General features: G+C 43.5%; 1 protein-coding gene across 1 annotated transcript; it reads right to left on the bottom strand.

The window, feature by feature from the left end:
* Window positions 1-1,206: 1,206 nt before the first annotated feature.
* On the bottom strand, window positions 1,207-6,089 carry LOC144889484 (uncharacterized). Its single transcript, XM_078769825.1, has 2 exons — window positions 5,226-6,089; window positions 1,207-5,174 (listed from the first exon to the last, which is right to left on the bottom strand). Exon 2 carries the CDS (start codon window positions 3,811-3,813, stop codon window positions 2,584-2,586), a length of 1,230 nt encoding a protein of 409 aa, XP_078625951.1. The 5' UTR covers window positions 3,814-5,174; window positions 5,226-6,089; the 3' UTR covers window positions 1,207-2,583.
* Between the last annotated feature and the right edge of the window lie 11,270 nt (window positions 6,090-17,359).

Raw genomic sequence — 17,359 nt, 5'->3', positions numbered from 1 at the left:
GATGTCATCTCGGAGCAGAAGGTGGGAGGAGTCAGTCCAGCGCCGGGGACAAGGCGTGGCCTAGCCAACGCCTCCTCTAAGGGTGGGGTCGGGGAGCCCTCGCGACCAAACAGGGCCGAGGCGAGCTCACCGATAGGCGTGTCCTAGCGGCCGGCGTCTTGATCGCCAGGTGCGCTATAAAACGCGTGTGCATGCGTCAGAACGGGTGGTTGTCGGTGGTGAGGAGTTGGTTGGTGGTTGGTGGCTGAAAGTACAGTTGTTGTTGAAGGAGGAAGGGTTGATGAAGAAAGAGAGTGGCGTTGGAGGAGGACGAGGTGAGTGTGGCGTTAAGTGGCATTAAAGTGGAGATGAAGAGCCCGGAGTCCAGCACGAAGCGCCCATCCGCTCGTGCTGAACAATACGCGCCGCTGCACATGAAGGCTTTCCCGCCAAGAATGCGAGTCGACTCCTGGAGCGGGACCTCGACGCCTGCAGTGGCCTGGGCCTTCCCATTCCTCCTTCCAGCCAATCCACTCTGCAATTCCCCGTGTGAGTCCGTCTTTGTTTGTTCTGTCCCTGGGTTAATTAAGACTGTAATAGATAAGCTAGAATTTTCACTGTGTCCTTCTGGTCCGTCCCTCTTTCTGCTTTATTTTCTTATTCTTCCTCCTTGGTTTCTTTTGATTGTAAATAGCAAATAAATCCTATTAGTATTTCAAACCCTTTTTGTCTTCTTCTTCTTCTTCACATCCGTCGTCTTTGTCTTTTCCAAATTGAATATCTGTGGCACGATTTGGCCAACGTTCAGAATCGGGTCTAGTCTTGGTAAACGGCTCACGACGCGGTTTGCTTCGCTCGGCGCAACATCCATTACGCTGCGGCCGTGAGCGGGGGGTGTTCCTTCGCGTGCCGGGAAGCGCTGGTATTTAGGTCATAGGACTTGTGGGCCTAAAACCCTATCCAGCGCCGACCGGGCATGGCATCATACCCCTGGGACCACGTCAGTCAGTAACAGACGAGGGGCTTAATCCCCCCTCGAAGGGGAACCATAGGCCGACGTCGGGTTCCGTAACAATATATATATATATATATATATATATATATATATATATATATATATATATATATATATATATATATATATATATATATATATATATATATATATAAATATATCTGTGAAGAAGCGGCTCTTCGTTTGCAAAAGAAGTCCACAAACAGTTTGAAAATGACGCAGCTTTTATTAAAAACCAACTTATACAGATCCGGAGGAGACAGACATCTACAGCAAGAACCAGCTTCATGCCACGTCTAGCCTTCCTGGAAACGCATTGATTCTCATTCACTTATATAGGAATACGATTATCAGAAAATCTCCGAGAGAACAAAGCGACTGGCGAGAGTCCCTCACCGTCATCCTAGCCCCCACCGTCATCCGCTCTGTCATTCGGGGGAGTCAGCCCTTCCTTATCATTCGGACCAGATATAGTTTCAAAAGCTCCGAGGTGACGAAAAATGTAACTCACAGAGAGAAGAGTGCATGCTTGGCCAGATAAGACCATGCTTGGCCAGATAAGACCATGCTTGGCCAGCCAGATAAGACCATAAAATATATGGGTTTGTTCACATGAGTAATTCAAAGCATGTTTATACAGAGTCAAGCGTCGCTGTGATTAATACAAAATATATATGGTTTTAACGATAGGTTTATGTCTGCAATCTAATCATTCTACTAGCGTTACACAAAATCACGCGCATGTGAGCGTGATTTTACGACCGGCCTTATCTAGCCTCGAAAAAGCACACGTATACAATTGTCCAGCACGACCGAAGCGAGCCTTTCCTCATTTTAAACACAAACTGAAGCATGTTTATTGTAATTCAGGCGCCGCTATGATTATATGGAATATAATTAATGTTTTTAAAGTTTATATCTGCAATTCGAGCACTCCACTTGAAACTACACATTCCACGCGCGTATAAACGTCCGCCAGCCAGCGGCTCGAGGCGCCATCTGCGGACCGAATCAGAGAATCTATGACCGGGCTTTATCTTGCATCGAGAGGGCACATGGAGGACGAGCCATCCGTTCAGCACGAAATGCATCGAGTACTTTCCCATTTATCCCCAGCAAAGCGAAAACCCCTTTATTTACTTATGTAAAACATTAAGCAACATTTTAGATCAAAACATATTATTCGACCGACGTTTAAAACAGAATTCTAAGCAATAAAGAATCTACGACTTGACATTCCTTCCTCTTGTCTCGTCGAGACAAAGTATCTTAAGAGACAACGTGCCACATCGGGCTTTATTGAAAAATAATTGTGTAATGCGGGTATTGAAAAAATAATTGTGTAATGCGGGTATCTCCCAAGGGCATATCGTGCGCCCAAAGCGCCTCGCCCGTGCATTTGGCGAGCGTGTCGTGCGGTGCGTGCTTGGAACCTGAGGGCTCAGAACATGAAAGTCCATTAACGTTTCGGATCCACAACGAAGGTGTCTGGTCCAGATGAGGTTCTGCTCCGCCAGAGGGCCACCACCTCCCCTGCGGAACTTGCTCCCCCCACCCTTTGCAGACTCAGTCCTTGCAGATCTTCGAAGTTAATCAACGGTCATGCCCATGAGGTCCCTCACGTGCTGCTGTTCTGGGGAATACAAAATGTCGTCAGTATCTTGTGTCTCAATTTCCTGATCAGGGTACAGAGCGTAAAAATCCGATTCACTTGAAGCATTTGAACTTAAAACATTTGGAGAAAAGAGAGGGACTTCCTTTATGTCAAAGTCTCCCTTGGGCGCCTGGTCGGCTTGCGGGTCTAGGATATCCACGTCGGGTCCCTCGACCGCCAGACCCAGTGTCGCAATCAGATCCATAGTTGGGTCGGAGGGGGGCGTGCAGCTGTCAGCTTGTAATACATAAGAGGCGTTAGCCAGTACACGCAAGGGGTTTTCAGCACAAGTATCACAGTCATCACAAACATCCATACAGGCAGCAGCCAGTTCCCACATGGGATCCACACAAGTATCACAGTCGTCACAAAATTCAATACAATTTTCTGGAGCGTTGGTCGCAACTGCCTTGTTGAAGGACCCGTTCAGGTCGACGGCCTCTGTGGTCAGAGCCATAGTCGTTGTCGGCGGCTTCTTCACTTTCCATCCTGTAAAATACTTTCTTATACAGAGGAGGACTAGAGATTTCATTAGTGCCCCCCAAATTACTACCCCGATTATCACAGCCAGTGCGGTCAATAACCACTTCACTATGGTGCCCGTCCATCCCCGGAACCAGTCAGTGAGCCAGCTAAATTTATAAGAATTTTCGCGTGCGATCCGATCGATCGTCAGGGTGTGGCTAGTTTCCCTTAGTCTCACTATTGCGGCTGACACTCCTTCAGATGGATCGGGTATGTAAGTGCAACATTTTCCCTCTATAATTCCGCATACCCCTCCTTTCTCTGCCAAGAGCATGTCCAAAGCCACCCGATTCTGCATCACCATTGTACGCATGTGAATTACCGTGTCCAATAGTATGTCATGAGCCGTAGCGGTGTCGTTTGCCACCTTTTCTAGGGCCAAAGCCAATTTGTCTATCCGGAAACTATCCATGACTGTGCCCGCTCCTGGGAAGAAGAAACCAAACACCTTTTCCCATAGGCTCCCGTGTAGTTTAGTGGTTCCATCTTCGTTCATGACTGACCTCTTATAACGCCTGTCCAAGGACTTTGGGTCTAGCTCATCCAGTATCTCGACGTCAGGAAGGACTGAACCCAGATAACATGTGCCCCCCCAATTATTTGGTAAATAGGGGTAAGCCTTGTCGCCGCATATAAACATTGTCCCATGGGGTGGGACCAGGTGGGTGGATAAGCACTGGAGTCCCCTTACCACCCCATTAATCCTACTAACCCCCCTAGAGAATGTTATAGCCGTTATGTTGTGGTTGTGTTTATCTTGCAGTACTATTCGTAATGTAATCCCCGAGCTCCCTTGTCCCAGCTTCCCCTAGCTACTGTTGCTATCAATAGTATCGCACCTATGATTAGGCCCATCCTTACTGTGGTTGCTGTGGTGTAGTGTCTGGTGCTTGTATGGCCAACTTACAGTGCGTGGCGTGGATCCACGAGGTCTTGCCCTCGCAAAAGACTGCCGTTGGTGTAGTCAGCAACACCTGGACTGGTCCCTTCCACCTTGGTTCCAAGGCGTTCTTGCAGGTGAAGTGCTCCACGAACACCTGGTCTTTTTCCTCTGGTGGAACACCTGGTCCACAAGTCTCCTGGGAACGCCTGGTCTACAGGTCTCCAATTCATAGATTCAATTCATTCAATTCATAGTTTCATAGAACATCTTTTCTCCAATTTCCTAATCCACTTTTTTTCAAGTGGATCCAATTTTATCCAATATTCAATTTTTAAATTCAATCCCATTTAATCCAGTCCAATTCAAATTAAATTCAATCCTTCTCTCAGCATCCCATTACCTGTTTCCAACATCAATAAAAATAAAATTATAAAATTAATAAAAATCAATCATCTCAAATCTCAAATCAAATCAAAAAATCAATCAAAATCATAAAAAATCAATAAAATAATAAAAATAAACGAAAATTACTTCAGCTAGAGTTTCAACTAGAATTAACACAAACAAACCACCATTAACCTCCATTAACACAAACAAACCACCATTAACCTCCATTAACCTCCCCCTATTATTTATTTATTTTCACGAATAAACAAATAATAGAAATAACCTGGTCTACTTCCAATTTCAATTCTGGTCAGTTCTGGTGTCTGGTCACACACAATGTTTTCCTCACCCACTGTGATTCGCTCAAAATAGATTCTCACTGTTATGTCTGAAATTCGTCTCATGAAAACCCATTCAAGAGTCCGGTGTAACAGACAGCCAAACACATAGACACGCCGAAGACCCCAGGGTACCCATCAAACTAGCTTGTCCCCAGATCCACAACACAGCGAAACATGTAACTTTACTAAAACTAGAATGGGCACTCGGTAGAGCGCATACCTTCGCCGCAGCTACTTTTGTTGCCAAAATAAAAGACTACAAGATCTGTGTAGCAAAGCCACACCTACGTTGTCATGCGGGAAGATTTGTTTCAAATTAAACCATTCTATCCCGCCAAAAGTTTGATATTGTAATCACATCCATGACCTTTTCATGACCTTGACCTTGACCTTTGACCCGATCGATTCCAAAATCTAATCAAATGGTTCCCGGACCTTGACCTTTGACCCGATCGATTCCAAAATCTAATCAAATGGTTCCCGGATAATAACCTATCATCCCACCAAATTTCATGCGAATCGGTTGAATACTTTTTGAGTTATGCGAATAACATACACATACCACACAGACATACAAATAAATACACAGCGATCAAAACATAACCTTCCGCTTTTGCGAAGGTAATAATCACTTACTCATAACTAATACTCATAATAACTCATAATTACTTATGTAATTACTCATGCCAATACTTACTCAAAATAATGTAATATCCCAATCTTCACCCCCTATGCAAATCGAAGCACCCCGGACAATCCACAACCAATATCAACCACTGTAGCCGCCTTCCCGACTCCAGGCAGCCACACACAGCCACATACATCTCCATCCACGTCACACAAGACAACAGCCAACGAGTGTGTCCACCACACAGAAACCTTTGGCAATGCAACAACCGAACTCCCAGACAACCAACAACAAAACCCAATCCATCTCCATGGCTCATCAAGCAGTTCCAACTTAATCCAGCTTCACATACCGATTTTCCCAAAAACTCGTGAAACTTCACCCCCATTCTGGAAAAACCCTGGACTAAACCCTGACACCCTAAATAACTTCAGACCCATCTCCAACCTACCCTTTCTGTCAAAAGTTTTGGAACGTGCTGTGGCCACTCAACTCAAACATCACCACTCTGCCAATAACCTGTATGAAACATCCCAATCCGGATTCTGCTCCAGCCACAGTACTGAAACTGCTCTCCTCAAAATCACCAGCGACCTTTTCTCTCCTCTGATGCCGGCAACCTCGACATTTTCATCCTCCTCACCTCAACACCTCCTTTGACATCATCAATCACACCATCCTCCTCAAAATCCAAACTGAATAAACAAATAAATAAACAAACTTTACAACGTGAACAAACTCCTCAGCGCCCTGGATACCACCATCTGTCATTCAGAGTAGACAACAGCATCTCCTTTCTGGCTTTCAGCATCTCCTTTCTCCTTTCTGGCATCCAAATAAAATTCTGGCTTCAAATCAACTTCCTCGAACTTAACTATGATAAATCTAAATTAATCTTCGTTTGCCCAAAACCACTCACCAAATCCACCCATAACTTTGCCCCCAACATCGATGGTTTCCCAGTATCCACCTTTTATGAATTTTATGAATCTTCTCATTATTCGAAAGTTTACAAAATGTCCCAAATCTGTATATTATTTTCTACTGTGGTTATATTAAACCATTATTTTACAAAATCCAACTTTCAATAAACTGAAAAATGCTTCGCCATGGAATAGTCCACCACTCATATAAATAATCATAAGAGTTCTGCGAAACATCTCCATCTTTAAAACTTAGCCAACCATTTTTAAACCACATGTTTTCCCCCCAAAAAACAAGTCACATTCTTTGTATATTGCCAACATTGTTCATCGTTTAAGTATCATCCAGAACTAAAATTTTATAAACCATCAACTTGTAGATGCATTTATTTATATCCCATTAACCCAAGAACTCTCAATTGCTTGGTTATATTTTAGTAATGTCATATATCCATATTTCTTTTCCAAAATGTTCCTGATATACACATTAATCCCATCTGTCTTTGTTTCCAGATCAACTCAAATCAAGAAATCGACACAAATCCTTATTACCTCCAATCAACTCAAAATTAAATCAAACAATTCAAAACCAGATCGGATCAGCGATCAGAAATCACTTTTCCAATCAACACATTCCAAGCAACAATTCATTCAAAGACCAAGCTTAAAAACACAACTCTCATCTTACTGTGACAAATAAGCAACCAACCTACTTCACACTAAAACAAATAACTTTTCATCACCCCTTTCTTCTCCACCGCCTCTTACACTTAAACAGATCACAATTACTCACTCATACACTGTTGCCCATCATGAAATCCCAGTAGGTTGTTCTTCAATCCCAACCATCATGTGATCCCAACCACCGCTTCTGACACCATTGTCGACGTCTCCATTTATTTCGTTCCTCATGGGGTTGGTGTTTTATGGCCTTTACCTCTTACCCAATCACACTGCACATCATTCCCCGTCCTTGATGGATAATTTTACATCCAGATGGGCACAGCATCCCATTTTTGGCGACCCAGCCCTGAAACAAGCCCCTGGACTCCTTGCAGGCTGGACCAAAACCCCTGGACGAGGTTGCATCCCAGTACTGACTCTGCTGCCTTCTTGCAAACCACTTCAACTCCATGAATTTTACATGTTTCGTGAACAGAACAAAGCACTCTGTAATCGTCAGATTGAAACTGCCCCAAACCCGTCCATATAAACTCCATTGTTGTCCTGTCCATCTCTCTGTGTTACATTTACATTTTGTGACTCACAGTACCTGCCTCCATGGAACAATGACGCCTAAGCACTCAATTAGCCCTCCCAGTACCAAAGACTTACAATCAGACCGACAGACAGACAAATAACAGAGGCATGTCGCCAGCCCCAGCACAGGACATCACCTTTCCGGGCAGGCACAATATAATCCACAGTATCGAAATGCCAATTTCTATCCGGAGCCTCGCAAAGCCAAAATCGGGCATGTTCACTGCATTTCACTGCATTTCACTGACCATGACTATCCCCATTGCTCGATCACGCACGTCACTGTGCTCGGCCCGGTTAAATTAAACTCAAGCGTACTGTACCTGACGCTTCCGGTCGGCACCGGAAGTCTGTTTATTTCTTGAGACCCCTGAATCGGGACATCAACGACAATTACAACGACAAACAGAACTCGATATTCTCTGTTCGCTAATTACGTACATGATTTCAGTTTTACCCACAATATAATGTCCCGATATTCTCCAGATTTAAGTCCTATATATCCTGCCGTTAAATCAACCTCCAGTAGACTGACAGTCTGTCGTTCTTCCAAGGTTAGTGAATTATCTCCGACCTCTTTCCCTTACAAATCTCGAACAAAGGTCAAATAAACTTCGAAGGGTCAAACTTCAAATTGGGGTAACCAGCGCTTTATTATCCCACAAGTAATGCAAGTCTGGCGACAATGGACAAATGACCATTAATGTGGCTCTACATAGCATAATGCTAACTTCTACGAATCCAACAACCGTCACAATCCGCCCAGGAACGTCCGTACGAGGCGTGCTTTACAATGCAGCACCCTTGCTACCTGGTGCACCTTTCGCACATCCCTCCTCATTCGCACAACGCTTCATCAACAAACCTCCTCGCGCCCACACAACTGCAACCCCCGTGTCCACCCAGAGTGCCCAATCTGCGACCCACAATCTTCTCGGGGCACACACCTCCTTCTTGAAATCCATGCCTCAGAAATATAACTCCACAGAACAGACAGCAATGAAACCACAACCTCCGACAACCATTCGACGTACCTTATTCACACATCTAGGTGTCTCCTTGCCCCCCGTCATTGCAAGAGCATCTTGTCTTGTACCTGGAACAATATCCTCCCAAGTACACTCATTCCGCTCCCATCCCACTCCTGACACTGGACAAATGGCTTCGTTACACACCTGACCACCGCACACCTTGGCACAAGCCACACCACATACCGACAGTTGAAACCTCGATCGTCCTCCTTCCTCGGATAAGCGTTTTGTTGAAAACGTGACATTTCTGCTCAAATTATTGAATTTTAATAACTTAACCTTACCAGCATCGCTCGCCAGCAAACCCTTTGTCCGGCGCATCGATCAACACAAATGCATCGATGCATCTTCCAGCCGCCACTCCGCACTGTACCTCACTTACTGTATGAACAAGACTTCCTGTTGGAACTTGGCACCGGAAATTAATTACTCTGTCTTGAAATCGTTTATTTTAGCCATCTTAAATAAATCCATCCATCCTATAAATCCATCTTAAATAACGTATTCGTCCTGTGACATTGCCTGGCATGTATGTCGCAGGTGCTCACTATTCTGACATGGCTCGTCTGACATGAACGTTCGACATCCATCAAAGTCGCAATGACCCACAATGCATTTGGGCACACATCCTCCGAGCAACCTCATACAGCACACCCGTGACTCGCGGCTCGCTCGGCTCCTGCCCGAACGCACAATAACTCTACCCAAACTTCCACGGAGCCGCACGGCGGAAACACAGGTTTGTACCACACTTTAATTAAACGAACATCGCCAGGATTCTCGGATAGACGTTAATTTCACAACACACACGACAAGAATCCGATTTAAATTCAGAGATCGCCGATCGACCTGGCACAACCATCTCAACGCGACGACGCCACGCCGCCCTCCGTCCTGGCGCGCACCCTCGTGCCTCCACACGAATCCCAACACTCCCAAACAGATGAAAATCCGGACTCAGTTCAGGACCTCACCTGTTCCCTCGGATAGTCGCTAGGGAATGTCAAGTAGACCACTTACAAAGCTTCACACCGAAACCCTCTGCTTTGCATATGTCATACAGACAAATACATTGGCCAGATACACACGTCAATTAACATCCCAATATACATTCATTCCTCATTCATATACGAGTGAGTCTCCCAGACTTCGCGCGAAAATCAGATCGACTCAAATCATGCCTTTCTCCAGCCACTCTCATGTACAATCTTTGCTCATTCATGTTACGTCTCTCATTCAAGGAAAAGGATTTTTGGGACGGGTTGGACGGGGTGGGTTGAGGTGAAAAAGGGAAGGCAGGGCGGGGTGTTGGGGTGTTGCCTAGAGCCCCGGGACTGAGCTCAGGTCTTGGGGGGGTGGGGGGTTGTTGCCTAGAGCCCCGGGACTGAGCTCAGGTCTTGGGGGGGTTGGGGGGTCTTGGTCTGGCATCTGGTCCAGCGGCATCAATCGCTGATTTACTTGCTTAACTGCTTACTTACTTGTCAAGCGCAAACGACCCCTCCTCTGGCCAGGGATTATTTAAATCTTTAGTTAACACAGCCCAGTCCTTTAATGGTCTTACCGCGGCAAAATGATGCCTCTTAAACATGAAAGATGCCGGGGTTCCCTTAAGGGGTTCCCCTTCTTTCATTAGCTTGCTTCCCATCTTATTGCTCTGGGCTGATCCTTCCTGGAAAGTTCTCGGCCTGGCTCAACCTTTACGGCTGTCCGACCTCACTTTTCGCCTTTCCCTTGTTAACTTATAACGTTACCCTTATCGAACGTTATCTTTACCGATATCCTGCGCAAATCCTTTTACTGGCCATGTTCTTATGGCCCTCTTAAGTTAGCCACAGCCCTTCGTTCCCTGGCATGCAATGGCATACCCCATCTTGTCTCTGGGCTGTTCCTTCCTGGAAAAATCTTGGCCACCTGGCTTCAACCTATATGGCTGTCCGACCTCATTTTCCCCTCCTGGTGCTAACTGTAACTTTAAGCTTACTGTTAAGTCCTTACTGGTATCCTTAATTGTTTATCCTGGCTTTAACAAAGCCACGTCATTCTGAGGCCTAAAATGAGCCTTTACTTACAATTTCTGTTCGAGTGCAGGCAGCGCGGAAGACAGGGAGACTGAAACCGCTCGAGGGAGGAAGGTACGAATTTGGAATAATAGCCCTCTGATATAAAACAACTCCCACCTTTAATCAAATCAGCGTGCCGGCGCCGGCCTCAGGCAGCCTTCCTCCTGTCCCTCGGGCTCCGTTTCCCGTCGTCCGGTGCTGCACCCCACTCCTGGTACCATCTGTGAAGAAGCGGCTCTTCGTTTGCAAAAGAAGTCCACAAACAGTTTGAAAATGACGCAGCTTTTATTAAAAACCAACTTATACAGATCCGGAGGAGACAGACATCTACAGCAAGAACCAGCTTCATGCCACGTCTAGCCTTCCTGGAAACGCATTGATTCTCATTCACTTATATAGGAATACGATTATCAGAAAATCTCCGAGAGAACAAAGCGACTGGCGAGAGTCCCTCACCGTCATCCTAGCCCCCACCGTCATCCGCTCTGTCATTCGGGGGAGTCAGCCCTTCCTTATCATTCGGACCAGATATAGTTTCAAAAGCTCCGAGGTGACGAAAAATGTAACTCACAGAGAGAAGAGTGCATGCTTGGCCAGATAAGACCATGCTTGGCCAGATAAGACCATGCTTGGCCAGCCAGATAAGACCATAAAATATATGGGTTTGTTCACATGAGTAATTCAAAGCATGTTTATACAGAGTCAAGCGTCGCTGTGATTAATACAAAATATATATGGTTTTAACGATAGGTTTATGTCTGCAATCTAATCATTCTACTAGCGTTACACAAAATCACGCGCATGTGAGCGTGATTTTACGACCGGCCTTATCTAGCCTCGAAAAAGCACACGTATACAATTGTCCAGCACGACCGAAGCGAGCCTTTCCTCATTTTAAACACAAACTGAAGCATGTTTATTGTAATTCAGGCGCCGCTATGATTATATGGAATATAATTAATGTTTTTTAAGTTTATATCTGCAATTCGAGCACTCCACTTGAAACTACACATTCCACGCGCGTATAAACGTCCGCCAGCCCGCGGCTCGAGGCGCCATCTGCGGACCGAATCAGAGAATCTATGACCGGGCTTTATCTTGCATCGAGAGGGCACATGGAGGACGAGCCATCCGTTCAGCACGAAATGCATCGAGTACTTTCCCATTTATCCCCAGCAAAGCGAAAACCCCTTTATTTACTTATGTAAAACATTAAGCAACATTTTAGATCAAAACATATTATTCGACCGACGTTTAAAACAGAATTCTAAGCAATAAAGAATCTACGACTTGACATATATATATATATATATATATGTATATATATATATATATATATATATATATATATATATGTATATATATATATATATATATATATATATATATATATATATATATATATATGTATATATAAATATAACGAGCGCGGTACCCGTGCTACTACGCACAGGTGGGGGGCCAAAAGCAAACAAACAATGTGGAAACGGTGAATGCTAAACCATGGAACCAATAAATTCCACATTCCTGTGCCACCTTCAGTTGCACATCAGACATGGACAGCATGCTCGTGAAAGACTGAGATAAAACTAGAACGACACTCTTCAACATCACGACGTCGACCCATATGCCTCCGCCCACATTATTGCATCATTATAATACTTGTACCAAGTTTGCTTTAAATCCATTCAGCTGTTCTCAAGTTATCATATTATTACCTGACATGCCCTCTGACCTTTGACCTCTTGGCCCAAAAATTTAATAAATTAATGTTTACATCATATTATACATACCTGTACCAAGTTTTAATTTAAATCCCTTCAGCTGTTCACAAGTTATCACATTTTTACCTGACAAGATATCTGACCTTTGACCTTGGGACCCCAAAATCTAATCTGTTAATCTTTACATCAATATACATATCTGTACCATGTTTGAATTAGGTCTCTTTAGCCGTTCTCAAGTTTTCAAGTTCTCAAGTTCTCTCTCACCAATTACAGACTTTGACCTTTGACCTCTTGGCCCCAAATTATAATCAGTTAATCTTTATATCATTATACATACCTGCACCAAGTTTGAATACGATCACTTCAGGCGTTCTCAGGTTATAGACCTATTAGGACTTTGACCTCTGACCTCGTGACCCCAAAATCTAATCAGTTTATCTTTACCTCATTATACATACCTGCATCAAGTTTGACTAAGATCCCTTCAGCCGTTCTCAAGTTATTGCGGTAACAAAAACCTATCTGACGGATGAATGGACAGCCGGACGGACAACCTGAAAACATAATGCCTCCGGCGACTTCGCCGACGGAGGCATAAAAACGGTGAATGTTAAACCATGAAACAATAAATTCCACGTTCCTGTGCCACCTGTAGTCGTACATCAAGCATGGACAGCATGTTCATGAAACACTTGCATTAAAAACGTACCCGTTTGAACGGTTCTATTCCCAGTCAATTGCGAATCTGTGAATGTCACGGTTAGAAAGTAGAAACCCTCACGTCATTTCCTCATGAATTTGAACTCAATATCTCTATTTTCATTCCAAACAGCATAACTCCAATCACAAATTAAATAGCATTAATATAAAAAAAATTAAGTTTTACCAACACTCATGACATAAACAAATATTTAAATCTGTGCTGACGTTACATCCGGATATGGAGGAGTTCCGTACGGTTCAAAATTCAAAATCATAATTGTATTCACTCAATTCCAAACAGCATCATTCCAATCATAAATTGCTACTAGTACCCGACTGCAAAGCCGCAATGAGTCGGCGAAGCCAAAGCCTCTTGCCATTATTTTACCCATCACGATGGCATCAGTAGGTTAGGTAGTTGATAGTAGGTCGGTGGAGGTACCGCACCTGGTAAGACTTGGTAAAAGAGAAGAGCAGACAGTCCTCCCCAATACCTACGTACAATAAATGTCACAAGAAGCTTAAGGAAGTAACTATACGATGTGCTAGCTCAGGGCCTATTTTAAGAAATTTTAACTGGGCTTAACATACGTTTTCACAGTATGTGTGTCGTTTTCTAACTTCAGTCGCTGTCAGGGCTGGTTCTCTCCGGGCACTGCCGCTTCCTCCACCAGAAGAAGTTAGCTTGCAGTATGATCAGTGCCGACAGATCAGACGATAGCGCCGTTATTTCTAAAAAATAATTCTTCATCAATTTTAGAATATTTGACGCCGTTTTCACCCTCCGAAACGTGTAATAAGCTTTAAAAAAATATTTTTTCAAATGCTCGAATCTCATTGGTTCCGGTGTTTGGTGACGATTTTCGTTGAAGATAACGAGGTTGGTCTTAATGTATTTTAATTACAAATTAGAGGTGCATTAGATTGTGAATCAAAGAAAGACGGGTGAAACAAATTCCTATTGAACTTTTTCGCAATTGTTTAATGCAAACTTCCGCATCCGGTCGATGGCGGCCTCCATTGCGTGATTTGGTTTTAGAAATATTTTTTGAAATGCTCGAACCTCATTGGTTCCGGTGTTTGGTGACGCTTTTCGTTGAAGATAACCAGGCCCGTGCGGGCCGAGGTTGGTCTTAAAGTATTTTAATAATAAATTGGAGGTGCATAAGATTGTGAATCAAACAAAGATGGGTGAAAGAAACTCCTATTGAACGTTTTTCAATTTGTTATGCATACTTCCACATCCGCAAGATGGCGGCCTCCATTGAGCTTCGGAATTATCAAGCCAATGCATAATCTGGTTTTCGACATAATACGTATGCGTTTATTGACAACACCGGCTTCGCCGGCTACTATAACAAAATACTGTTTTAAATGACGATTGTATTGAGATATTTATCAAACCAGCTCATTATCATCATGTGTTCACTTCTGGATTCGGGAGCAGCTCGATATTGAATCAATTTTAAAATCATAATTTTATTGAGGAATTTATGAAACCTCCTTCCTACCTTACAACATCCGCTGGGACCCCAAAACGTTCCACAGAAGGCTTGGTGGGGATAGCCCCAAAACTGAGGGAGTAGTTTGGGGATGGACGGACAGACAAACAGACACTCCTGTTTTATAATATAGATATATACAAGGATGGCTGTCTGTTAGTCTGTTTCCTGTGATGCTGATTGGCTGTGATGCTAGGTTCACTGTAATTGGCTCCTGGCAAGATTATCACATGGGCTTATTAAAAGCTGATATTCAAATTTGATTCAATATTTTTACGATCAGAACTCATGGCCTAAATCATTTTGTTGAAATTTACAGTGAAATCGGAAAATAATTTGGGGGGGGGGGGGAGGGGGGAGGGAAACCCGATACATAATTAAATAACATGCTCTATGGTGCGTGAGGTGAAACTGCTCCAAACAAGCAAACAGAAGTGTTATATTCACAATCGCCGCGAGTTCCCTGTAACTTTTCTCATCAGTGTGAAAAAGACCAACAGCGACTATTAAAAGCATCATCAAATGTCGAAAGATGGCAGCCCATCGGCATTGCAGACGTTCTGAGGCACACGGTTTGTGCAGGCCTCAGGCTTCAAGCCTTCCGGTCTATGGGATAATTCATTTATGGCCCAGTAGAATTGAAATCAATCCAAGCTATATAAACACGATGTATTATATATGCACATAAGCAATAGCAATGTTTTGGCTTCATTAGATAACTATTACGTATTACCTTCCCAAACTCTGGTTACGTTGCACCTCAGAGTCTCGAGAGGGAATGCGGCAGAAAGATTTGTTATTTTGAGTGTTCTAATAAACCATGGTAAAACCACACCAATGCAATTGTGAAGAAAAAAAACAAGTAATTTTATTTAGAACTCTCACATACACAATAATAACACCATTAAAGAAAGTATGATGAAAATATCACTTGCATCAAATGAGAAATACATGTGATAGTACCATCATTTCCCAATGCTCTCAAAGCAATAAACTCACGATACGCCAAACATGAGTGGAATGTCACACTCCCAAAGTCTGTGCACGAATCCCCACGCTGGTTGAAGCTGTGCAGAACGACAAGAACAGGCAGGCATCGGCACGGCGGGGGACAAGGAATTACGAGGTGAGAGGTCTATATGGGAATTGAGCTGATATGTAAACCAACGGCAATCAACACGATGATGTCGATATGGGAATCCCAATGACAAAACAAGATGCACCAAGCGGACAGTCGCTTCGAGGACAAAATGGCGGATTGACCTGTAATGGAGGCGCGGGCTCCCTCCAACAATAACTCACCCTTGGTGATTGATGAAGTCCGATGTCGGATGTCCGATGAGACACTAAAGACACCATACTGAAGATACAAGCCATTTAATATGGGATTCACACATATGCAGGAATAGGGAAGGCTCCAGATAATTGTCAAGTCCCTTCTCAATAGGGTTTACTGCGCACTCTGTTTAAAAGCAAAAAGGAAGTTTCAGCGGAGTAAAGATACCCATCTCCACAGGAAGCTTCCCACAAGAACATGGCTCATGCTCAATGCATCTCACACGTAACCTTGAGGGTCACTCCTGTCGATGGAGGAGTTTTGTACAAAGGGAGGAAACCACAGAGTTCCTTTCATTGTTAGATAAGCAGGAATGAGAAACAGACCAGCTTGTGGTTGGAAAAGCAAAATGCAAAATAAATCACAGAGCATGAGATACACATTCTCAGCCTGTCAGTAGTCTAATAAGAGAAAGTTTGATAAAGCAACCATCAGCTCCCACATGATAAAACCTAAGATGCAGGTTTAATTGCAATCACAATATGTGACGATGTGCGGGCAATCCCTTTCACGAGCCTCAACTCATTCGTGACCAATATCAAAAAAGTTTGCTGGCAGCCTCAATGCGACTCACAGCTGTCTCCTCCTCTCCCTGCCGATCTCCATCTCTCCTCTTCCGGTTCCTTTGCTGCGTTTTCCTTTTTCCTTAAAAAAAACATTTATTTTTACCTTTTACAAAAGTCATCTCCATTTCACACAAAAATCTTCACAACAACATTACCTGAAACTAAAAATCCTACAAGTATATAATAACAACCAAGGCGGAAGTAACGGATCTGTAACATAACCCTAGTTGTTATTTTATTTGGAAGCATTAAGCAATCAAGCCAGCATTTCTTGCCTGTGCACCACCCGCGGTAATCTTCATCCTGATGAAGCAACACTTACACGGGAGGAAGGAAGGAAGAAATCCCACCTAACGTTTTGAAGCGTTCATGATTATAATGCCATTTTAACCCATTCCTGTTTCCCATTCCCTTATTGCAAATAATTCATCGGACGTAATCCATAACTTTGTGTGTATAATCCTCTGTGCTTTGTGGAGTTTTGTGCACCCATCATGATTGTATCATATAAGCTTATTTAAAGCTGATATATTTGATTTTTTTTTCACACCGTATTTTGATTTGATTTTATTACCGGTCATTAGCGATCTTTTTGGATTAAATGCTACTTTTGTATCAGCTCTTGTTGCTCCCATGAACGTCATTGTCTGTTCTGTTTTCTTGCTCTTCCACGAGCCTTGTTAATGTATAAATATTGAAAGATCTGGCATTATTTTATTATGCATCTCTTTAATAATATGAATTGTTTATTAATTGTGCGTAAGATCGCCATCCATGTAGCAACTGTTATTGATCCGTTTCCCAGCAGAGTGCTTCTATGTATGTATGTCCACACACGTA

Source organism: Myxine glutinosa, chromosome 1 (assembly GCF_964187855.1).
Source record: "Myxine glutinosa chromosome 1, kmMyxGlut1.1, whole genome shotgun sequence".
NCBI lineage: Eukaryota > Metazoa > Chordata > Myxini > Myxiniformes > Myxinidae > Myxine > Myxine glutinosa.
The sequence above is the reverse complement of the archived record's forward strand: the minus strand, read 5'-3'. Positions and strand labels throughout refer to the sequence as shown.

Excerpts from the sequence above, each read along its gene's own strand:
- LOC144889484 (XM_078769825.1), bottom strand. The coding sequence starts at position 3,813 with ATGTTTATATGCGGCGACAAGGCTTACCCCTATTTACCAAATAATTGG.